We start from the raw sequence: 26203 nt of genomic DNA on the forward strand, positions 1-26203 counted from the left end.
TATATACAAAAAAGAACAGTCTCATTAGTTGATGTTCTCTGATCCCTGGCTTCTTTCTAAAATAATAAAAAGCAGAAAGTTGAAGGATTTATTTCTTCACATAGGAAGGAAGTATCTGTTCATATATTAAAGAAGGAAAATATCCTGTTTTGAATTATTCAGCCAGTAAGCCAGAGTCTTACATACTATAATTCAATTGAGCCGTTCTTGCTGCACTCTGTTTGGCCCAACTAATCCTCTGTTTGCTTGGTGTGGGTTTTTTTGTGTGTGGGAGGTTTGTTTGTTGGTGTTGTTTGTTTTGTTTCATTTTGTTTCATCTTTGTTTTGTGTTTTGTTTGGTTGGTTGGTTGGGTTGGTTGGTTGGTTTTGCTTTTGCTTTTGCTTTTGTTTTTTTTTCTTAATTGCTAAACTGAAAACTGCATGGGCACTTTTGTTCCATCTGTCTGTCAGCAAGGCAATCACATTTAGGCAGGTGCTCCTGAGGCCAAGAAGGAAAGGAAGGAGTGGGGAAGACAGGAAAAAAACATCAGCTCATTTCAGAGAAGATTGCACTGTTATCACCCTCTGGTGTTGCCACACCTTTCTTCCTTTACTTTTTTTTTCTTTCAAATTGTTATTGAGTTTATTAGGAAATAATTAAAACGGGTGTAGGAAGCAATTCTCAGAGAAAGTGTTTAGGGCCAGATCATGACAGACAAACCATGAGCTGACATTTTAATTGGCACAGCAGGCTCAAAGGCTGAACTGGGAACTGCAAAGTTACTCAAGCCCTTAGCTTCTTGTGCCAAAAAACAGACCATCTGTTTTCTACAGAGCAATGTATATGATAAATATGCCCATGAAGGATATATTTTGTTCAGTGAGTGAGCATTTTCATGTTCAAGACTGATGGCTGTAACTGGAATTATACCCTGCGATATTCGTTGTATTTTTCCTTCTTTTTCTCTTTTTTTTCCCCTCCTTTTTTTTTTTTTTTTTTTTTTTCCTTCTTTTCAAGCACATATCTTGTCTGTTCTGAAGAGTCTGATTGTGAGAAATGTGTGGCTTAGCTGTAGTGGGCCTACTGGAACTGGAACGTGAAATAGTGATGTATGATGCAGCTGTATCATGTTATTAATTGTATGTGATACCAAGGAATGCTTACTGCAAACTTACATTAGTATTCTGTTAAAGATTCCATGCCTTGCACGTCATTCTGCCTATCCTAGACTAGCTATTCTAGGTTGCCTGATCCCATGTGTCTTTCACTGTTCCATTCTCTGCAGTTGGGCGATAACCAAATCACATGGACTTTCTATTTCTGCAGAAACAAGCAGCAAAGGCTTGGAAGAGTCGGTGCTTCCTATTCCCTCCTTTCTGGCCTCAGAGTTTTATAGCAAAGTGCTGAAGCAGGGCCAAATAATGACACATGGTGTCAGTGGCTATCTGTTGGGCCTCAAACAAGTGTGTAGGGAGGAGTACATATTGCTGGGCTAAGACATCCCATCTGCTAGGGTGTGAAGAAAGAGGAAAATATCTAGACACCATTTGGTACTGCAGATTTCACTGTTGGATAGGGTGAGTGAAATGAGAGAGAAGGGCAGGAAAACCTTTCTTTATTGCAAACCATTACAAATGTTCTAAATTCTGTCCAAAAGTTTTTGAATAATCCACTGTTTTGTGATGTGATTGTTATTTGTTTTTCTTATACCAATATTACGTAGATTTCAGTCATCGTGATTTTATTCAGCATTATCTAGTATTCTACAAAATCACTAGTGTGCAAGCACATATTTAAACCCTTTGCAAATATCACAATGCAATAAGGCGTTAGGCATTAGTCGTCATTAAATTACTGTTTAATATCTTCTTTATAAACTCAGTGTACCCAGGCTGCAAAACAGCATGGGAACAGCTCTAGTCTTTGCCAAAGATCTTCTGTTTACTTCATTTATGCACATTGAGCAGTGGTGTGTTTTTAGTACAAGTTTGGCACCACATCACTTGAAAAATGGATTGCATGTTATTGAGCTGGAAGAAGGGCCTTTATCTTGCTCACAAGAGCATGAATAGTAATCATTTCACCTGGACAATTACTGGTATCTTCTTGTATTTCTATTAGCTCCCGTATGTTGCCAAAGACATTCTGAGGCAATTGATGGCAGTAGTGTTTTGTGTCTGTTGTATTTTGCAATGTCAAACAGGCTATCCCAGATGAGATGGAAGATCTGGCCAACAGATGTCTCAGAAAGTATGAGCCTGGTATTTAGTGATATTTTCATGTCTTTCATGTGGACTTCGGAGAATTCCAGCCTGTGTGCTCCAGAAGGCTGATCTTAAGGCAACCTTTCATCAGCAGTCCATCCTTGTAGCAGAGCTCACTTTACCTCTAGTGGACAAAATCTGACAACACATTTGCTTGGCACAGCTCTCATTTTTTATACCATGTATAGAATTGTTGTTTTCTTGATGAGAATATGATGTGAGTCAAAGGCAAAATGGCCAAACTTGCCAGAGAGCTGAACCAGTTGAATATGATCAGTTTCATGATAATTCTTTACTCAGAACAGTGGCCACTGAATAAATGGTTGTTTTCCAGCACTGTCACCCTATAGAGATATGTTTTATTCTCCTCAAGATTAGCTTGAATATTGATGGCTACATGGCACAGAAAGTAAGTGCTGCATTTTTTAAAACTTCATTGTTTGAATTTAGTCCAAATCAAGGCTATCTAGTCATACTTCAAACAAAAAAAAACAACACACAAACACACCCCCCCCCCCCACACACACACAGAACCCCACACACAAACAAACGAACAAACACTTTGTAAGTTTCAACCAAACTAAAAAGAAATCCATCATGGCTTCTTTCATCAAAAGGGGTAAGTCTGTTGCCATGAGACAAAGTGATGTTCTGCTTCTGAGCTTGATTATGTTGAATTTTTACATTCCAGTCTTTTGGTAGCTTTTAAAGTTATTGCCTAGGAATAACCTTCATATTTTTTCACATGTCCACACTCAGACACAAAGCCATTCCTATTTTTTTGTTTACCTTCCAAGGCAGCTAAGCAGTAGTTTTATTTTCCTGATTGTTTGGAGGAGGGTGGGGGAGAAGAATAAAAACTACCTCATATGTGCTAACTCTTGAAAAGTAAACAGCAATTAGAACATAAATTTCTTTAAATCTCCCATCTTTAGTATTCTTATCACATGTCCAAATTAGACACATACAATATGTTTTGCTTTCTTTTTAGATAATCCTTCATGATGTGGTTTCTCTCGGGCTGTGAGTTTGTGACTGTGGGTTTGTGACAGTGATTGCTCTTTTCTGCCTAGTGCCAGGAAATAAGTGTAGCCTATAGATTAGTAGGTCCCCGTAACATTTCTTGTATCTTGACACTCTTATGCATGTCTAGCTCTTGTAATTGCTTATATATGTCAGATGAGATTCTAACCTTTATGCATTGTATATTGCAAAGAATATGATCCTTTTTTTCATTGACTTTCTTATTTCTTACAGCACTGTATGAAAACAAAAAGCATATGATGAAAATTTCATTAGATCCATCATCTTCCTTTAAAGGGAGGAAAAACTCTCTCCTAAGTAACCTATTGAAGATCAATCTTTTCGATGAGTGTGTACCAACAATCTCCCTATATAATCCTGCTTCTTCAGCTGCTGTGTTAATGAATCGCATGCCATTCTCAGTCTGTGGCATCGTCAGATACATAAAGCCTCTTTTCTACCTCTTTCAGCACTTATCTTTTTAGACACTTATCTAAAATGCTGAAATCTTGTTTTCTAGTTATCTGGTAGATATCCTGGCCTTGGAAGTAGGTTGTTTCAGTCAGTACCTGATAAGATAAACACCAACACAGCTATTAGGAGTTGTGGCTTTTGCTAACACCCCAGCTTCACAGCTCATGCAGAATGTGCTCTGATTGCTTTTTGGCTTTCCACCAGGAGATAGATCTCAGTTCTTAATACCTCCTGAAATGCTTTTAATTTTAAACAAAAACTATCTTCGTGTTTTTTCTTTACCTAGTTCTTGGTTAAATAGCCAGATTCAAACAAATACTTTCCAAAGGAAAGCCCACTAATGATGTATGACACTAAAGGTATCATTTGGAACTTCTTTTTAACCAAATGGTATAGTGTTTTTCTAAATTATATTTAACTTGTATGACATATCAAAGTATAGTGATGTCATTAATTATACTTCCTAGTCTTATTTCTCTAAAGGCAAAGTCAAGCATCAGAATTGAATAAACAGGCTAAGCAATGGAAAAATATATAAAAGTGAAAAAAGTCTTAGTTCTGTGGAGTTTTAGACTCATTACTGTAGTCTCAAAGGAAAACTGTTCTGAGCCAAATGCATCATTTTAAATGTAAGTAATAATAGAGCCATCGTTTCTTTTCAATGACTATATTTTCATCTGCAGTCTCTTGAAATCTGAGCTGAGGTCCCAAATAATTGAATATAACTTCCCTAAGTTCTTTAATTTTTGTGTAATGTTAAAACTGACATTTTAGTGTAGGTATAGATTGTGTTTAAAGGATCTAGTTAAATGTCTGATAATTAGTATGTCCACATACATTGATTTCCTCTGAAAAATATGTTTTAGTAATGCCTAATTACAATTTTCAGGAGCTCTCCTAACTTACTTGTCTGTGTTCTGTGAGAAGAGGCATCTGATGCAGCCAATATTGTAATTGAGTTAAATAGCAGTACTTTCTGAGGAAACAAAGAGGAAAGTGACATGTCAACTTCCTTTCTCCTCCACACTCAAATCCATGCATGTCTCGTTGGCTGGAGCTTGAAGTCCTTTTACTTTAGAACATAGCAGATGTTATCCAAACAAAGCACAGTTTAACTCACCTGAACATGTAAAAGTTTGCGTCATGTAGGTCATGAATGACTGGCATGAACTACAATAAGGTTCAGACATTTGGAGAGTTAATTATGTATGTATACATTCATCCCTTTTTGTGAATTAAAACTTTTAGGGTTCCTGAAATTTTCACTATTCATTTACTTTTGTATATTCTGAAAGAAAAAAAAACAAAAAAACCACCCCATAGTTTTAGTCATTTGTATTTAGAGAAATCACATAAGTACTCATATGAAATATATATATATACATATGTATTCAAATTTGAGAGAATAATTAGTTTTCTGAGCTTATTAAACAGTTTGGAAAAGAGACATTTGGAGAAGACATTCCCCAATAAAACTTGAATGTTTTTCTTAACAGAATGTTGTCATTTTTGCAGTCCTTGTCAATATATCCTTTTTATAAATGGACAACTACACAACTATACTTGTCCTCTAATTTTACCACAAGAATGTGCTCTAATAATTAACCACCTTTCTTAAGTCTTTAAAATCTCCTGGGGTCAATTAATCGTTGTGATGTTTCTCTGGAATCCATATGATACTTGCTACTTTTTTTTGGCTTGAAACATTGTTTGGTTTTAGCAATCATAAGAATGCAGCCATGCCCAGCTTTCCTTTCTAGTTCTCTTATTTTGCATAAAGACAGGGTTGAAAAAGAAGCATTTCCAAAGGTTAAAATAACCTTTTTAGGGTGCTAACCTATTTATCTTCACCACATTAAATATGTGAAAAAGCATGAAAGACAAATCCAGAGAAAAAGGCTATTTTTCCTACAGTTTGCAGTTCAGAGATCCATTTTCTATAAACCATACATCCATTAAACTAATTAAAAATAAGTCTGTATACAGTTTTTTTTATAAAATTTGTCAAATTAACACATTTACATATAGTTTCAAAATGAAAGAACTTTGAATTTTTGTGATATTGTAAAAAGAATAATAATGCAGCTATTCGATTATGCAATTAAGGATGTTTGTATTGATTAATGTCTTAGCTTTGGAATTTTTTTAGGGAAGTCTGGCACTGGATTTATATTCAACTTCCTAACATCGAAGTAATCTTTACGCATGAACTTGGGTTTCTCAGAAAGCTAGGCCATAGAGAAATCTGATTCCTAAAAAGACTGGATGGAAGAAAAGGCTAAATAGACAAAAATATTGAGATCTTTACTTTCAAAAGAAGTTTTCATTCACAGTCTATCAACAACATGTAAATGAACATAGAAAAGTGATATAGTCCTTCTATATCAGCTATAAGAACTAAAAATTTGTGATTTCTTAATAAGATTGTCAAAACTTCCTTATGCTTTTAGAGAATAATTTTCTAGCAAAGAATATTTCAGCCTTGGCAGAAATGTAGTTTAGTTTAAAAAGAAATGAAAGATGTTACCCTGGAGTAGCACAATATTTGAATGAAATACACCACAGAGTGAAATATGTTTGCCAGGAATCAAGAGAGAAAGTTGCAGCTTTCTGCCAGATCAAAGAGAGTCCAGTGTGGCTTGGCTGCGATGTGCCCTTTTCTATTGTGAGTATCCACAGGGTTAATCTTCAGCATATGATCCTTCCCCCTGACTGCTCCCCCTCCCATTCTCTGAACAATTATTTAACCCACAAGATGTTTAGCACTAGAAAAGTAGTTCTTCATGTAGCGTGTATTGCTCAAAACTAAATCTCTTCAGATAATTTGAAATAGTCATAGAATGCTGTTGAACGTTCTGCCTTGGATTAAAGTGCTCTCTTTCACTTCTCTTATTGTTTTAACTTTTTATTTTACTTTCTTGGAGTGAACTAGACTTTAACTGCACTATTCAAACATACTTACTAAAACCTGCGAAAGCAGAAATCAAGATTCTTCACCACCCTGAAGAACTTTATTTAAATTTGTACCCTACAGAGAAAACTAGAGGAAAGATTAATTCTGATTTATTTATTTATTCATTTATTCTTGTTATACATTATTCTTATTAAAAATTAATTTTGAATGTAGAGAGGGCAGATACTTTATAAAATCTGGTTGAAAAAGAAACATTCTGGCTGAGAATGACACTAATGTCACTGTCTTGCTGAGAGGAATAGAAGTCCAGAAAAATAAGTTAGACAAAACTGGGCAGGTGAACTTAAGGATGAATATTTTTCTAAAAGCAAGGAATTCCACACACTATTCCTGTGAAATTGTTATGTGGAAATATGTTTTTTTAATACAATATGCTTAATTTTTTTTCCCCATCCACTCCTTGTATTCTGTTGTAATGCGCAGAGGCCGGTCATGACTCTAGTTCAGAGTGAGTTTTGGATATTAATTTTCTTCTGCTTCTTTATATTCTGTTGAGAATTTTTCCTAATTTTATCTTAAGATACTATATAAATGAAAGCATTACATAGTAATCAATAAAACAATTTTAAGGGCTAAATCATTACTGTCCTGCAAACAGTGAGTGAGTCAATGAGGGAATGAAAGAAGGAAAGAGATATAAAGAGTTAGTTCTCCCTAAGTTTCAAAGATAGTTTCACAATTTTATCAGCTGATGATTCATCTTGTGATTCTGAGGTCCACTCTTTTTAGAAATCTGAGGTAGCTTCGGTTCCCATGGCAGCCAACATGTTGACCTTTCCAAGTTAAACTACACCACTTCAGAATGCTCTGAGCATTCTTTCTAGATCAACATAGAGATGACCTTGCAAACACACTGCCTAGGTTATATTTGTCATAATTTAGATTACTGTTTTCAGCTGAGGAATCTTTTCCTAGATCTTAGCAGAAAGTCCTTAAAGCACCAATTTCCAAGGTCCGAAAGTATGTACCAAGGGAAGGATTGTCCTCAACATGTCCAACTTCTTTCATTCTTTCCATAAGTATCTGCTATTGAACCCTTTTTCAAGCAGAGTACTGATGTAGATAGGTACAATCATTGGAATAATCAGACATTGGAATAATTTCCCCAGAGAAGTGGTGGATTCCCCAACACTGGACACTTTTTAAGATCCATCTGGATAGGGTGCTGGCTCATCTTGTCTAGGCAGTACTTTCCCCAAGAAAAGTTGGACCACATGGTCCTTGAGGTCCCCTCCAATCTGGTATTCTGTGGTTCTGCGATTCTAAAACTCTGCGTTTGAGTAGTTCATTCAGTTATCTTTAAATTTAGCAGAACTACTCTCACCGACTTTGGTGGTTTTATGATTGGATTCTGTTTCCAAGACCACCGAAGTTTAATGCTTGTTGGTAAATAGTCATTATATTTGCAAAAGAAGGGGTAGAATAAGTATTTGAAAAATCGAGGAATAACAAAATATAAAAGTTTATGTATAATATGCTATTAAATCCTCCAGAGTTCATTGATGAGCTACAAAATTAAAGGGGAGAAAAAAACCTACAGAATTAGATTCTCAAAGTGTAAAAAAATGCATCGTGAATCAAGTTTAAAGGTTCTGGACCCTAATAGGTAAATGAAAATAGGTAGTAGTATGGAAGCTTTATTATTAAAGTTCAAGGGGAAAAAAAAAAAATAGAACCAACAAAACTAAATATAGTCACACCCTCTTGTTGAAGAAGGAATGTCAGGAATAATGTGTTTAATAGCGAATTTTGTGATCTGTATTTTTCTAGACTTGGAAGTGTATTGTTGGTGTCCTGAGAAAGACGTAAATGAAAAATAACACAAGGTCTTAAAAAAAAAAAAATAAAAATAGTATAAATAAATAATAGAAGCATTAAAAATGTGTTTCAAATAGTAAGTTAAACTGAATTTATTTCTGTGATGCTTTAACAAAAAGTTAGACAGGTCTATGTATGTTCTGTGTCCTTGTGACACTGAAACTTTTTAAAAGTAAACAATACACACTTTGACTTGGAACGAACACTGGAAATAAAATGTAGAGGATACAGAAACATAAAAGATGTCTTCAGATGAACTGTTGTGTGTTAAGTCAACTGTATGTGATTTACACGTATGTGTAAAGCTAAGTCATATACCTCAGCAATTGTGAAATCAATTCCTTAGTTTGGCTTTAGAAAGAAACATAAATATAGTATGCCTAGAACTGTTTTTGTAGCTCATGCAATCACATTATTTTTTTATTTGCCTTGTACTTAATCTCAGATTGCTTTTTTTTTTCTCTTAGTGGACAACGTCAGTAGAAATTAATCTATTATTATTATTATTAGGTGTTGGTGAATCTGTCATAAACTTTGTGTTAGTTATAATTTAGGACTGTGTTTATGGGAAAGATATGGACAGAAGTTTCTTGAACTTAATGCTGTCAAAATCTCTAAGGACAAACAGAGTGGAAGAGCATATATTTGAAAATCAATTATGTGTTTATTTTTTTTGGCCAAAGCAAATGACCGTGTGATATGTTTTTATAACATGCCACACATACATAGGAGTGCTTAATGATAAATCAGTTATTATTTTTTTTTTGTCTTGCATATTTATGCCTTTGAGTCATGCTTTTATATTTTCATTGGTATTCCTTTTAACTCTTAGAACAATGAAAAACATTTTATAGGCTATAAAAGAAATAAAACCACTGCAGAATATGTTGAATTAATAAATGGCAAATACTGGGGTAAGAAAATATTGGTGAGAAATATTCCTACTCAAATATTAAAAACAAAGAACTTTAATTGGGTTATGGTACAACTATAAAGCAAAAAGATTCAGTCAGTCTACTGATTACTACATTTAAATTGTACAAAAAGTGGAAATCTACCTCTCTCCCAGCTGTATTGATTCTTTTACAAATAGAGGAGGAATAAAATAACTCAGAAATTTGCCATTTTCATATACCTTTATATACCAGCAAAGCTGAAGACACATCTTTTGCAGACATTGTGTTTACCCGTGACTGGATTGCATGCCCATACTCAGAAATGAAGTGAAACGCTCTCATCTGAAAAGTTAGAAATATGATTTGCATAGTGCATTTTAAGAATAAATTTAAGGAGGACAAGGAGGAATAATACCTGATTTCACTGAAAGTTTTTGATCAGATTTTCTCCCTTTTATATAGTTACCCATTATGACCATTCTGCCCATAGACCCTAGGCAATTGCAAAACTTGAATATGTCACAGCTTTGTCTCTGCTGAGATATCAATTTGTCAGTATTCTGTGTCCAAATTGTGCCAATTTCACATGTTAAAATATCTCATTTAGGATCTTACTTATTACAGTCTGCTTCTGGAATAAATTTTAACTCTGACCTTTTTTTTTTTTTTTATAATGAAAATTATTTGAATCAACCGCGTAAGAGTAGTCACTGAGGAGAGAGAGACTAGTGGGTTGTAGGTAAATGTAACAATTAATGAACATGATCCATTTTATTTGTTGCAAGCCTCTACAGTTTATTTGCATAGATTTTTTAACATATGCAACCGCCTGAGAAGGTATGGTAAAGAGGATAGTGGTGTGTATTTATCACGAACTGAAATGGTAAGAAGGGAAAGAGTGGTGAAGAGACACCTTCTGCTAATAACGAGGACATAGAATATATCTGGATTTATTATATAAAAAATGAAAACCAAGACATAGTATAGTTAAAGAACACGGAATTCATTAAACAAGGAGCAAAGATGTAAGAATGCGTTCCTTTTGAGACCTGAAAATAAAGTCAAAATTTATTGAACATTTACTTTGAAAAGTTAGGTCAGGATGGAAGAGGAATACTGGTTCACAGTTACCTTATAAAGAAAAAGAGTGGTTTTAGAATCACCAAATTATGTGGACAGTACAAGAAGTAACCTTTTCAAAGCAGCTGGAATATGGTCCTTTTTTCTCTCAGAATTTCAAAGGGCTTGGAAGACCTTCTTGTTCACTAGTCTAAGGCTTTGCAAAGTCCTGTTTAGACAAAATACACAGGAAGATATCCAAAGTTAGCATAATTTCTCAGAATCAGAAAATAGTGCAATCCGAAATATTCTGTGAATGGGAGAAAGGTAGAATGAACCCCAGGATCTTTGCTGCTGAAGTAAGAACAGCCTGAATGACTGAGCCCTGTGTAAGTAAAGCCAAATTCTTCAGAGGTATTTACTTACTGTGTGGGAGTAATTTGCTTCTCTCACTTATCAGAATATGTTGAAAGAACATTTGGTTGAAAACCTCAAGGACATATAAAAAATAATTAATATACAAATTGTGTTTGAAACAAAATCTAGATTTTATTTTTATGAAAGAAAACTCCGTGAAGTGCCAGAGACACCAGTTAGCACCTAATTCTGTCATCCCTTTTCATTCCAAGCTATTATTTTAGCTTACAAATTATTCCATTACATCAAAAATAAAATTGATTAATTGAAGGAATAAGTACATACAGGAATCACCTTTCTAACCCCAGATTTCAGTGAAAACTTTTCGTCTAATCAGTTCAACTCAACAAAAGCAAATTTGACAGAATCAGGCACCTACATCTGGATGTAAAATACTCAGTTTGTCAAAAACAGCAAACAAAGCTGTTCAAGTCCTTTAGACCTTTAAGTACTTTAGGTCTGTATTTCTTCAGAGTTTGGCAGTCTTTTTTAGTAATGTGGGCTTACTAACAACATTGGGATAAAATTTCAACAATTTGATAAGGAAGGGATGCATCTTATTTAAAAACAACAAAACAACACAAAAAACAACCCCACAACCCACAAATACTATTAATCTGTTTTTTTTCTTTTTTAAGTAAAACAGCACAACACAGCATCTCAAAGGTGTTTTAAGTGCGATTGCTCTGCAGGTGGCAGTTCTGATGTATGACTGGAAAACAGTTGAAATAGTATGTAAGACAATTTAAAGACACTTTGCAAAAGTTACCAAAACTAAACCTATTTTATCAGTGCACTTTTTGACTTTACACATTCATGCAGGCTGCATTAGAGAAGGAATGGCTAACTCCAGATTCCACCCGTTTCCCTTCAAAAACACTCCTGCTCTCAGACCAGCTGCACTGGCCAAAGGTAACATGTCACAGAAACTTCTTACTCTTCAGTCTTTATTCATTCCTTAAGGATATGCTATTCTGGGGTGATTAATACGACAATATATTGACTTGAAAAACACAATTACTTTTAGAAGTCTCAGACTTCCTCCTCATCCCCAAATGCAATTTTTCTTTTAGAGTTTCTTTCGTTTGCTTAGTTTTTAATTTATTTTGGATTTATTTCAACACTTCACAGTAGCAGAAAAAAAAGATGATGTGCTTCATCTGTACATTTGGCAATGGATTAAAAATTGCTAGTTGACACACTACTTTAAAATACTAAGATCTGCATTATATGACAACAGCTGAATGTTTTCAGAACAGCTAAAGGTCATTGAACTGTGATGTCTGCTAGTTATTTGATAAACTTTGAAGTTTTAGCTTTTTGTTTTGGTAGGGTTTTCTCTTCTTGTTACAAGTGTAGTATTACTAATGTTTTATTTCCTACAATTAAAAGAAAGGAGTCTTGTAAATGTAAAATTCCTTATAGTTGGGGATGTTAAATATAATTAAAATCACCTTTTTGCCCTGTTTATTTAGTCGAAGGTAAGGTCTCTAATGGGCATATTACCATTAAGAGACCATTCTGTTATAGTAATACACTCTGCAAACCCTGATGCAGGTTTACCTGCATATTTTAAATTCAAACTTGCAGGAATCATCAACTTAATTTTTTTTTTTCTTTTTCTTTATTTACAAGTATTCTAGGCCTTCAAATTCCAGTGAACATTCAACTAGTCTGCTGTTGTCTCCGCAAGAAGTTTGGCCATCTGTTAACAGACCACATTCACACTCAGCAGAAAATATCCACTTTCATAGCAGGTAAGTTAACTAATATATTTTTTTTCATTATATTTAGTTCATTTAGATTTGACAAAAATCAAAAAGAGGAGAACTGGAGGCTAATTTCTGATACTTTTGCTACTTCCAGTTCATATGGTATTACTGGTGTTAAAAACATTTACTTGTTAAAACCAAATATGTTACTTTCAGTTGTTATTTTTCATTCACTACCAGAATTAAGAATATAGGAATATACATATGTATTTTTATTTATCTAGGTTTGACTGTAAATCATTAAAGTATGTTTTTTTTCACGTATATCATAACATGGATGTTGAAATAGAGATTTGTAAGACTAGATAAAGATTAAAAGGGATTTCTTACACAGCTGCATTCTTTTGGAGAGAAAGGACTGAAATATGCTTCAAGTAATTGAAATGTAAACATTTCAAATTGATGGCAGACTTTTATTACTCTCCAAGATAAAGCCTTCCTGGAGTATTAAAATAGATTTTTTTTTTTTTATTATATCCAAGCTTCAAAAGTGCCTTTAAGAGGCACGAACAACTTGCAGAATAACAAAGGCTGCAAAATAGTCACCCAAGACCCTTCCTAATCTACCTACCTTTCAGTACTGCTCTTATACTTTGTTTTCAGATCAGGGAAGGAAACAGTATCACAGCTCTCTGACTGGAAGGAAAAAAAGAAATTCTCATTCATGTCTGAAAAAGAAGCAAAAATTTCAGAAGAATGGTATGTTAAGCTATTTTGCTAACAGTGATTTCCAGGAATAGGTACAGTATAGTTGCCTGTTGTTCCTTGCTTTTTTTTTAACTTTCACCTTTCATTAGTCTGTTTTTGACCAAAGTGAAAATTATTGTAATTACTTTTCCAAGCATCTGGGAGACCAGATTAATAAGCTATGATAATATTAAGATAAGCATTGCAGCTATCTGTGTAATTCATAAAGTTTCATACCATGCATAGGTAGTACTATGCACTTGTATTCTTTTTGAAAACACATTATACAAAATTATGCAGCTGGTATAATGTAATATATGTGAATTGTTTAGTAAGTTATTCTTTTCCCCTAGGGGTTTTAAGGATATTTCTACTGCACAGCTAATGCTGAAGAGGGCCCATAAAATGAAGCCCAAAAAATATAGTAATAAAAATATAGGTAAGTCAACATTTTTAAAATGGTTACATTGATGTAATGTTTCTAATCTTAAATCCCAAAATAGTGTCTCTGTTAAAAAGTTTGCTTGCACAACATTAAATATTCATTTGAATGAAAGTAAAGTGTGATTCAGTAAAAATAACTCAGTTTAAATTTCTGTAAAGTAATCAATTTGTTCCAGGGATAAAATATTCAGATTTATAAAAACATTCAACTGTTTTTTGAAGTTGAATATGACATCTATGTTAAACAGACATTTTGGTGTTTTTTTTTTCATGTATCTCTTTTTCTAGAGGCTAACATTATTGACTTATGCGAGAACTATTTATGAAGATGACAACTTAATACATATGAAATTAAATCATATTTTATGTATTAAATATTCACTGTGAAAATAGATAATGCTTATCCAGTTTCTCTGTAATTACCTTCTAGTTCTTCTCAGATACCTCTTATGTCAATGAACACTTCTTTGAATCATCAACTGTTAGTATGATATGCTAATAAAAATATTAATAAAATACTGCTAGTATAAGATACATTCAAATACGTAAGACCCTGGTGACAATGGGACCTAATGCTAAATGGTCTTTGGAAAGTGTACCCTTATTTACACTTAAGGTTTTCTTAATTCTATGCCAAGCTACAGTTAATTTTCCTCTTTTGTATAACTTTGCAAATCTCTTCTGTATTAAGTGTTGAAAATATTGAAAACCATTTTGCTCTTCGAAGAGAAAAAAAATCAGCCTACAGATAAAATTTAAAAAGTGTTTATATACCTGTATATTTTTTATACTCAAATGACGTGCCTCAGACTTAATATGACAAAAAATATCTGTTTTAAAAAAAGGGTGGGGGAGGGAGAGAGAGAGGCATGTAATCAACAACTGAAGCATTATTGTTGTGGAAAGGAGAAAAAAATTAATAAGAAACTAAAGTGATTGTATTTAAATATTGATAGCTTCCCATGATGCCCTACCACGTTACCTAAAAAAAAAAAAAAAAAAGTAGTAAGTATCTGTTATGCAGCTATGTTTCTACATATGTTCCATTTGGTGGCCTCTGTATCATTTTTAAATGAATAGAGCTTATTAGGTTATATCATATTTTCTCCATGTGCTCTTTGGTTTATGTTAGTAGTAATTAATCTAGTCATAAATGTCTGATTGAGCGTATCAAATTTGCTATCCTATTTTTGTTGTAGTTCTAATGGATTTTTTGATATGTTTACATTCACTTTGTTCAGATTATTCAATATGGTGTATGGGTGTTGACCTTTTAATGTATCACTTGGAATATTTACAAAGTATATTAGTTTTTCAAAAATTAAATAATAGTTTTGGGCAATGTTTTTGTAGGTTCAAATTTCCTCTTCTTGACACTACCTTGTATAAGAATTTTTTATCATTCTAACTATTGCATCAGGCACAAAAATAACCTGTATATATAATTTTCCTTTATAGAGTTCTCTGACAGTCATTAAAATAACTTTTTTTTTCAGATAAACAGAAAACATAATTTCCAGAACCAATAAATATGATTGAAATTATTGCACACTTGATCTCTTTTCAGTAAAAAGATTTTCAAACCAACTACCCTTTCTCAGCACACTGACAAAGTCAGTCCTTTTGGTCACTAAGGACAAAATAGACATTATCAATTAAAACAAGTTTTTTTACCGTAAACTCATGCTAAAACTCAGCTGTTGCATTAAAAAATAATCCTGATGGAAAATTCCCCATGTGAGAAGAATCTCCATGTATGTGGTTGTGTTTTACATCAGCCACCTCTGAAGTGGTGAGAGCAACTTAGGATCTTGTTGAGGGTCTGGTTGAACAGGGAGACTTTACAGGATTTAAGAGTGGATAATATACCTTATCGTGAGGCTTGCCAGCTCCAGATCAGGAAACTGCAACCAGATCCATTAGGCTGCCAGTATGTTTCTTGGATCTCTGTGCGGTACAGCTCATGTTAGAATACTTACAGAATACTTTATCTTTTACTAGAGAAAGAAAGAGAGAGAGTTCACGATCTTGGGCCACTGCTGTGAGTTTAACCCTACCGAAGCAGGAATGCCATAAGAAACCTTATTCCTTCGAATATTTTAAAGCAGATTGAAATTCATCTGAATGTAGTTGTCAGCATTATCTTTTTATGTTTCCAGATAAATTAGCATCCTATCACCTTCATCTCCTCTGAAATGACCTTCATCCATCTTCTACTTACTGAACCTGCATATGAAAACTTGCAGCATTTATTTTTAGTATTATTTCTGTTCTTTCTTTTGAATTTCCAGGTCCTCAGTGTTATAATTACAACTATTTCCATTTAACTTTCTGATTTAAAAGAACTGAAGGTATGCTAACTACAATAAAATAATTCTGTTAGTGATACAGATTTCTAACCACTAGAAAATAAGCAGCCAGCATCCACTTAGAAGTGTGGAATATAAGGTGTAAAAAAGCAATTTTCCTTATTATATCAATTTCCTGTTACACATTTAACTTAAGAGTAGAATTTTAAGTTCTGACAAAAAGCAAAGCAAAGCGACAAGATCTAAAGGTTCTAGATACAAATAAATTAGAAGCTATTAACAAATAATACACTGCTAAAGTTTCAGGATCATTCCAAACATCTTTTATGTGCCACTGAGGTCTGTCTGTGATAACAATCTCATTAGTTGCAGCACTGATGGCATTTTGTAGGAACAAATGGCCTGTCAGATTAGGCTTTCTGCTTCTATATGCTATCAAACTCCTTTGCCTTAGGCCTGAGATTCACAAATGCAAGGTGTTAAATCAACCTCCATTCTGTGTGTTTTACAATTGCTCTTCAATATAGTTAGGACGTCTTCTGGATTGGAACTTGGACTGGACAGTCGTGAACAGCTTAAATTCTTAACATCCTCAAGTGTGGGAATTTATTCCTTTTAATTCTCCATCTAAAATGTTTGTCTTCAAGTGCAATTGTGATGGGATTCATCTGGTTAATTACTGAAGTCCACATCTGAGTTAGTCATCTGCATACTTTTATGGAAACAAATAGCCACCTTAAATGCTATTAATTTCCTCCTAAAACATCATTCAAAAACAGGCTACTTGACTCTCACTGTAAAAGCACTTATAGTTCTCCATTGCCTAGACACGAAACCTAGATTGACTGGCTGAAGCACAGAATTAAACTGTAGGTATGTCGAAGTAACTGAGAAGTATCTTACCTCATGTGTCTGGCCACATACCTTCTCAGTAGTGAAAAAAATATGGAAAATACTAGCAAGTGCACTGAATCCTGTGGTTTGTATTACAAGGAAGAGCTTAAAGTAACATAACCTTGTAATAAGGAATGATTCAGACAATGCTTATTTTGCAGTAGACCAGTCCCACCAACTTAATGCCTTAAGGCCTGTTCTGCCTTAATCTACTACAGTTATGTATGCTTGTTTACGTATTTAAATAAAGTTGTGGGCTGTATTTTAACGATACCGAATGTGAACTACGTCTGCTTCAACTATTTTTACTGTACAGTAAGATAATACAAAAACTGTGGGCAAGAAACCAGAAGTTTTGCAGCCAAGTAAAACTGGCATAGTGTCAGAAATATTCCTGTTTATCATGGGTGCATAAAATTCTATAGAAATTCTAATTAAAAAACTAAGTACAGCAGACATTAATGCACCTCACTGTGCTTAAAAATTAAGTGCCTATGACTCATAACAATCCTAGCTTCCTAAAGATGTCTTGGCACAACAGTACAGAATTTCTTGCTTAACTTTGAGTTTCCTTGATTCTGTGGATTTTATTTTAGCCTCTGAAAGTTAACTTATTTTTCTTTTAAGATGGCTAGAAGCCTTGTCTTGCTTTCAGCTTGTCTCTCCTACACTGCTCTATTACTTCTTGTTTAACCATTTCATCTCCAAAGGAAAACTGTCTGTGACTAGCAGCATGAGATGGAAAATCTTGCTGCCACATAGGTAGAAAACCAAGAAAAAGTAAAAAGCAGCTGGAGTGGGCTTTGAATCCTAGAACCAGAGCACAATGATAAAGGTATTTCCTAGACATCAGCAAATATTTTTAGTTCCAGTTTAGAATTTAAGGCAGCAACGTAATATTAATTACAAACAAACAAACAAAAAAAACAGAGAACATAAAATACTCAGCCCACCTCCTTCCAAACCCACAACGCCAGAACAGATGATCTGACTGTGCAACATTGATCTGTTGAATTAACAACAATCAGAATAAATATCTGGGGGATATTATTATTCCTTGTTACACATTACGTAAAAGACCATTGATCTATATTTTCTTCGTAGCAGAAAGCAAGCTACTTTTTTTTGTTGTGTATTCCATGCCACAGTATCATCTGGAAACTCCAACCATGGATGAGTTGGGGTTCTAATTGCTGTTCAATTATGGGAGAAAATGTGGTCTTTCTTCCAAATGAATTTACAAATTGAATTATCTTATAGATAAGCATCTGTCACTGTGTGCTACTTTGATTTATCAGCTCTTTAAAATTGGCACAGATATGTTTATATTTTTCTAATTACAGATATTGCACAACAAAAATCAAAGACAAACATTTATTTTTTTTCAGTTTCACATATTATCAAGAAGTTGTTTAGCAAATGTGCTGCCGGATCAGGCAGAAACTATTCCTTCCATATTGTTTCTATAACATTTATTGTGTTTGTCCAACTTATCTTCTATATTTGGAGTCAGCCAAGCAATGTGCATTAAATTACTTCTCTGGCACAGATCTTTGTCTAATAAGCCGCATTTAAATGAGAATGCCAGAATCCAGGAAGATATTTGTATCATTTTGAACTATTGGACTCTTTCACAGTTCTCTGTGTGAAATCTGAAACATTTGATTGCTTGTCATCAAAGCATACATGCAGTTCATTTCCCTAGCTCACTTAGAGACTGGAAAGCACTAGTATTATAAAATAATCTGTGTAATATTGCCTACATTTGGGACTATATAAAGAAAAGGACTCATTTTTAATAACAAAAGAGCTGTAGGCAATGGTTGAGGTGATCCAGGTAGGTACAAATTCAACTAGTCTGGCACTGTGTTAAATCCCTGTAGATTACTTAAGTTATTTTGCAAAGACTCAAAGATAAATCTACTGATAGAACTCTCTTAGAAGAACAATTTCCATCATTTCCCTCTCTTCCCTGCTCATGGACCTTCTTTATTGCTGATATCTTTGTGCATAAATAAATGTTTGAAAAATCTAGGTTGGCACTAATAATTTCATGTGACTTCACCTGGAAGTCCTTGGCATAGTTTAACGTTGGACTGGTTGGAGTTTTTATAGAATTGGATGGGAGGCTGGATTAAGGAAAGGTGACATTTTAAAAACATTTTGGAACAATTTGAATAGACCCACATAGGAAAAAGGTGTGTTATTTCAGGAATTATTTTAAGTTAATAAAAAATCACATTTTGTCTTAAGATATTTTAATCAATTTCGTCACTTTGTCTTTGGTCTTCTATTAAAGAACAACACTGTTTTGTAACTAGCATAAAGTTAGAAGTCTTTTTATCATCACTGTATGGATCAACTCTGTATGCTGGATGTTGGCAAAATTGCAATAGAAAAAATATTCTGTATGTTTTTATCTATGTATAGCACTCCTATGACTATGTATCTTACAAGTACAGAAAACACAATAGTAATTCATACTTAAAATATTTTTATATAATCTATTATTTAAAATTTCAGAGAGAAATTTTTAAATATAATATATTACTATTTCAAGACATTTTATCACAAATCTTACTGTCATCTTCTGCCCCAAACATTTGCTACTCTGAAGAACACTAGGTTGCTCCGATTTTATTTTTGAATTGGGAGGCCAAAATAGGCTTATTTTATCCGTCTCTGCAAAGTGAAAATACCTACAAACCAGTTTGTGAATAAAGTGAACCCATTGTCAGAATCATTCTAATAATCAAACCTTTAAAACTAATTGAGCTAATCATTATTTATTGTGCTTCTTGGGTCGATTAATTGAATTTCTAATTAGTAAAAGTGAGTTAAAATTACATTAAATCTGACATCCTCTGGGTTATTCTGGAAGCTATAATCGTCATAGAACAAGATGAGAGAGGTTCTTCCAGTCAATTTGAGATAACCGAGTGTAAAGTATCGCTGATTCTGCCTTCAGAAGAGGGCATGGCCTAAATTACTTCCATCCATATTTTCCATGATTCCATCATTAGTCAAGTTTGCTGCTTTGTGTGAAGGTAGCACCATTAAGAACATTCAAATGCTGCTGCAGTGTGGGCTGACCAAGAACACCATAACATTTTGACAATGTTTTGTCAATGCGTTATCTCTTATCGTATCCACACCCCATTAAAGATCTTCTCCAGGCTTATAAAGTGAAGGTACAGTATGTCAGCATCATCTTGCTTGTGTCAAGAGAGCATTGTCTGAGGAAAAGTGGAGCTCATAGGATCCCTTTATGTTCCATTAGTTTGTAGCTGAAGCATCTACTGTAAATATAGAGACCTAGGAAAAAAACAAACAAACAAACAAAACAACAAACAAACCCACCACACACACATAAAACCCCAAAACACTGACTTAACAAGGCATTCTGATCCTTTTTTTCTGTACATAAGGAAACACACAAAAAAATAAGGTACTTTTTTACTGCAGTATTATATAATAGATGCTCTTATAAACTCATTGAATAAACACCACCAGGGTCATGTAACAAGCTCAAAATGAAGCAGCAGATATAAATAGTCACATAAACTTTCTCTGTCTGAATGTTCTTTGAGTCTTTCCATGTCTTCTGTTTTCCTGCTCTATCTGTTCTGGCACTGTCTCATATTCATTTTTGCTACGTTCGCATTCTTTGTGAAAACTAGAACTTTTCCTTGTCATATGTACTTTCTTGCTAAGTTATATAGCTGTTTTCCCTCTTTGTTCTTATTAATTTCTACCCTTTTCTGATAGCTTACAGTCACCTTTGTAGAAAAACCTCTTCTGCCTTATTGTTTCTCAGATATTCCTGAGAGTGCATTTGTCTGGTTGTGCTATTGTTTTCTTCTTTTAACCATGTGAAATATACTTCTTTGATTTTTCCTTTGGTTTTCTGTCATTCATGTTATCATGCTCAGTGTTGTATCTGCAAAACCTTATACTTTTGCTGATCACTGTGTATCTGCTTTTCTCTCTACATTATTCTCAGTCCTTTTTTTTAATAACTTTCAGGTTTATTCTTTCTAACCCACTGTTTCCCTTAAACTTGTACTTTCCTCCTGTGCCAAGCAAACAATTCTTCCTCCACATAAGAAATAATGAAAGAAAATCACCTTTCTTGATTTGAGTGGGTTTGCATTAGTTTAGATTTTGTTAATTAGGCTTTGTTTTTTTCCAGCCTAGAAACAGGTATGATCTAGATTTATAAACAATTCTGTGCTCATCTTTGCTTCTTTGCAAAGATTTCAAAATAACTGTTATGAAACTAATCAAGATGTCATACTGTAGCATATAGATGAATCTATAGACTTCGGGAGTATTTTTAATTTCAATAAGGATGACACAAGGATGTGCAAGCTCAGCCTCAAAAAATGAACTGCCTCCTGTTAACATTTTTAGGTATAAATGACTTTATTTAGACAACTGAATAATTCTGAACCAAAGCTTTTAGAAGCAGTGTTTGCCATATATTTTGTTAATATTTCTGCTTTAATTTCAAGCTTTTAAACCAGATTTTTAAAATATTTTGTGCAAATATATGCTTCAGAATTTATTTTCGTTATAATTTGGAGATGAGCTAGCTAAAAGATCAACAGTGTTAAAACCCTGCAAAATAGTGCCTTTGATTCTCAGTTACACATATATTTATGTTGCTTTATTTTAGAAAGTGTAATCCTTTGTGAATATAAAACCAACTTTTAAAGGTATTTTCATTTATTAAGTGGCTAAAAGGTGAAAAGCTGCTTGAAGGAATGAATGAGCCGGGTCAGACCTTTGATTTTAACTTATTCTTGTCATCTAGACCCAGCTGTGCGCCTGGCGTTGTTCAAAAACAATGAAAATAAACATCTCCATGTGAAACCACCAAGGAAGACACAGCCTATAAATGCTGGTTACTTTGAAGGTATGTACAAGTATTTCACTTTATCTCTATGCATATAAGCGTATGTATCTTGTAATGTCTTCTAAGCAAGCCTACTTAAAATGTAAAACAATACGCACAAATAGAAGGCAGGAATTTAAGGCCCTTAACTGTTTGTGGATATCTCAAGTTACACCAGTGAAACATTTCAGCTTCAATTAATTGGGGAGGGCATGGGGTACTGCTAGAGATTAATTCATAATTAACTGGTACCTAATTATTTTTTATCAAATCTTCATCATAAAACACATTAAAACATGTCACAGAGGTATAGAATACAAAGCATTAGAATAAAATTTTATAAATGAAATATCACTTCAAATTCTTCATCTCATTGTCACCTTTTCTCAAGCTAGTCATTAATTCCTGAGAATTGTTAATATGTTTTTCGGAATCTACTTTCATAAATATTCGCTAAAAATCCACCATTTGACAGAAGACAAGAAAATAATCTTCAGCATGTAAATATAAAATTGGCTTTCCAAAAAAACATTTAAATACTGATGTAGCTGTTTTACTGTTGAAATTGATGCTAAAACTCCTTGGTTTCAATACTATCAGAATAAGGTCAAGTCTATTTAAACTATTCTAGTGGTAAGAAACTGAGGATCTCCTGAGGCATTGTTTTCAGATTGTTTCGATTCCTTTTGCAGCTCAGTAGCTTGCTCAGAATGTTTTCGCCTCTGTCTTTTTATCTCTTTTCAAGACATACCCAAATGCTATCTGATTTATTCTCAATCACACAAAGTAAAATTAAAAATAAGAATACTATATTAACGTTCACTGAATGGGGATAGAAATTAGAACCTGAGACAGGTGTGCAATCAATCTGAGTAACACGTGAACTGCAATTCAGTCAATTAACCTAGTTATATGAAAGTCCAGATTTGCCTTGTATTCATAAGCCCATGCTCAGATTTGGTTGGAAACAATTCTTAGTGAATTCTAAAGAGAAAAAATGTTTGTGCCATTATATGCCTTGGATGCAGGCATTAATTTACCTAGAATATAGAGTTTCTGTGTATGCTGTGCCTGATTTTCCATTCCTAGTGTCTTATATGTGTTCCTGTGGATGTGTCATATGCTGAAGAAATAGGACATGCAATCTGCCTGCAAAACACTGGATGCCAAAAGCCTACAAGCAGTAGTGTGAATGTTCATAACCCAGTCAAAGAGATCAGCTTGATCCCAAGCTCAGTACCCTAAAGTCAGTGTAGGTTTAGCCTAGCTTTACTGCTACCGATTTGTCTGTTCCTGCCTGCAGACATTTATCTTTTCCAGCCTGGTATTTTGGAAAACAAATGTACATATCTTAAATACTGCTGAAATGGGTTTTAAATACATGGAGAGAAGGCATCGTAGCAGATTAGATGTCAAAAGGCAAGCACCCAGTGGCACTCTTGTTTATCTTTCATGTCAAGGACCATTGTACTCCTTTGGCCAGCTAATAAACTGAGGGGGTATTTCAGCAATTGGCTACTTAAATGCAATCTGCTGAGCCTTCAAGAAGAGGAGCAATAATCTTCTGCTTGACCAGAACATTAAAATGTCCTTCTACCTGAGGCATTGCTACTTCAGGTGGTATGGCCAGGAAACACTAGGGTGTGCATTAGAACCCAGAGTGCAGCACAGAGCATTTATTTACATGTATGTGGGATACCATCAGACAGAACTAAGAGTTTCTAAATTTAGAATTTGGTAACTCTTCATGGGTTATCTACTACAAAGCAAAGCACTTGCATGATAACTTCACAGAGTTGTGTTATCAGTCATTTTTTCCCTCACTCACAGAAAAGCTTGTTTCCCATTTCCCCTCTCTCACCTTTTGACCATTTCTTCCTCTTTTGCCTGGAATCGATTTCTGTGGGTCTGTTTTGCAGTGGGAGTTCTTTCTTTAACAAGAAGGTGGAATGTTTTCGCTCTGTATCCATAAATCTTGTAGACACTGTATTTTAAGTCAAGAGAGAACACAGACTAGTCCATTGCATGGTGGAAATAAACTTCCTCCATTCAAGCTCTTCTGCGTTCACAGACTGCTAGTCAGTGCTCTGGTAGAAAATTTAAACTCCTATCCATCTCCTTCATAAACCACTAAATAAATCTAACCCCCCCACACACATTCTAAATATTCCTGCTTTATTTCTTTAAATTGGGAAATGGAGGGAGAAACCATAGCATCAACAGCAAGAACACATGTGTTATCTGTTAAATAACAGAATCGCTACTTTTGAAAGGGGATGCCCTCGGAAGTGAAACAATTAGAACTGTTTTAGTTTTTCAAACTGGAACACATCATGGCAGTGAATACATAAGAGGTAATCTGGTTAAAATGTATGATGAATATCTTTTATCTTCATTGTGTCTTTAGTTTCTGTTTAAAAATACAAATAAGATACAAAAAGGAAAAAATATGAGGTATAAAAATAAAGAGCGAAAAGGAATCAGCTTAATATCTGATGATTGTGTGTTTCTTAGATAAAGGTTATATTTTGTCATAATTTGCCTTCTCATCTAAGCTACTGCGTCATACCAACAGTGTTGTATCATGCGATGTCTGTAAAGGAATACCTAAACATAGTGAGTACACAGTGTTAATGCAATCCTGTTACAAAAGTTGTGATAAACTGATATGCAAAATGTTCAAATCCATTTTTCAAAACTTATACATAACTTTAATCTCATAGGACAATTCGCAAATCTCTGATTTGACATACATATTATAGGAAAGTATATTTCCAAAACTTGAATGACATCATTTTCTTTTTCTGAAATTTTAGAAGAGTCATCATACTTTACTCACTGATGTTAGAAAAATTCTCACAAGGGACCATTATTTCACGTTTATATCACAATAGCACACAGAAGTTAGCCAGAGACAAACACTTCTGCATTACATGCTTCATCAACAGCATGACGAAACTTTCCAGCAGACAAGAACCTACCTCTTTAAAACACAAGCAACATGTGAAGAAGGGACAAACCATAGGAATAGTATAATTAAATGTGTGTTAATGTATGTGTGTGTGTCTATATATGTGTATGTGTCAACACATATGCGTACAACACGTGTGTATACACACACAAATGTATATGCATGTATCGAGAGTATAAGTAGGTATAGGAATTCAATGAGCATATCGCTTATTTTTTTTATTTATATATTTTGAAAGGAAAGTAAATTCTGAACTGGTGTAATTTGTAGTACCAATATGCATTTTGTAATCCAAGTACTTTCTGTCTAGATGCTGTTTCAGTTTATTTCAAATTATTTTAATGTATGTGGTTATTGCATAACACAGATTCATTGAAAATATTATTGAAAAAAATAATATTTTTTATTCATAATTATATATTGTGACTATAACTTTAGAAGGTTGTGCAGTAAATGACAGAATAAGCAAGTGTAAATATGTGTTTCCTGCTTCTCTTAAGAAACTATAGTCTGATCAAAAACCTGAAGACAAATGAAAGCCTGACTTAATGTACTTACACTTCTGATTATTTCCTGGACATTTCTTGGGATTATGTATATTACAGTGCTTTTTGGTGTGATAGGGTTAAGCTTCCAGCATAGTTGTTGAATTTTGGTTAGTGCTAGTTAGTCAACAAACAAAATATGTCTGCTTACTGTTTTAATGAACATTCTTGGAGAGTTTTCTGTGTTTTGTAGATTGTGACATTTCAAAGATCTCAAAATTTTGGAAATGTTATAAGGAACACAGATAATTTTCATCGTTTCCTATTTTTCAGCAAAGCATATTTTTAGAAGCTTTATGACTTCTTCTCCTCTTGTTGTCTGGAGGCTATTTCAGTTGTTGATTTAGTGTAAAATAGTCTTGATCATTTTGGATAGAGTAGATCAGGAAGTGAAGAAGAATCTATCCTTGATTCCTTCTTTTTTGAGAAGTTCCAGTTAGTCCTGGCCTCACATCTAACAGATTATCTCTGCCAGCTGTGGGTCTGTAATTACAGGGTCTGTAATTTCATTTACACAGAGGAAGGATACCTGCTTTCCCAACCAGGTACTGGTACGGCAGCTCAAAAGTAAAGAAGGAGCCCCAAGGCCTAGCACATTGTTTTGCTACAAGCTTTGGGAACAGTATATGTCTTTTGTGGTCCTCTTTTATCCATCTGCCACAACAATTTTAGTGGGTTATCCAAATAATTTTTGTTCGGTAGAATGAGATAGATTCCAATCTGTACAGCAAGTTGGAAGAATGCAGTAGATCAGCTGAGAGTCCAATCAAACAATCCAA

The 26203-nt window shown here is 34.0% G+C and overlaps 1 protein-coding gene across 6 annotated transcripts in view; it reads left to right on the top strand.

The window, feature by feature from the left end:
- Window positions 1–26203, top strand: part of LRRIQ1 (leucine rich repeats and IQ motif containing 1) — a 110274-nt gene that overhangs the window by 45223 nt on the left and 38848 nt on the right. For all 6 annotated transcript variants that reach the window (XM_021283973.2, XM_065041755.1, XM_065041773.1 and 3 more), the window contains 5 exons: window positions 11728–11817; window positions 12541–12662; window positions 13281–13376; window positions 13718–13803; window positions 21828–21929. In XM_021283973.2, the coding sequence (XP_021139648.2) occupies window positions 11728–11817; window positions 12541–12662; window positions 13281–13376; window positions 13718–13803; window positions 21828–21929 (496 nt within the window). The remainder of the gene's footprint in view (window positions 1–11727; window positions 11818–12540; window positions 12663–13280; window positions 13377–13717; window positions 13804–21827; window positions 21930–26203) is intronic.

This window comes from Columba livia, chromosome 1 (genome assembly GCF_036013475.1).
Source record: "Columba livia isolate bColLiv1 breed racing homer chromosome 1, bColLiv1.pat.W.v2, whole genome shotgun sequence".
NCBI classification, from domain to species: Eukaryota; Metazoa; Chordata; class Aves; order Columbiformes; family Columbidae; genus Columba; species Columba livia.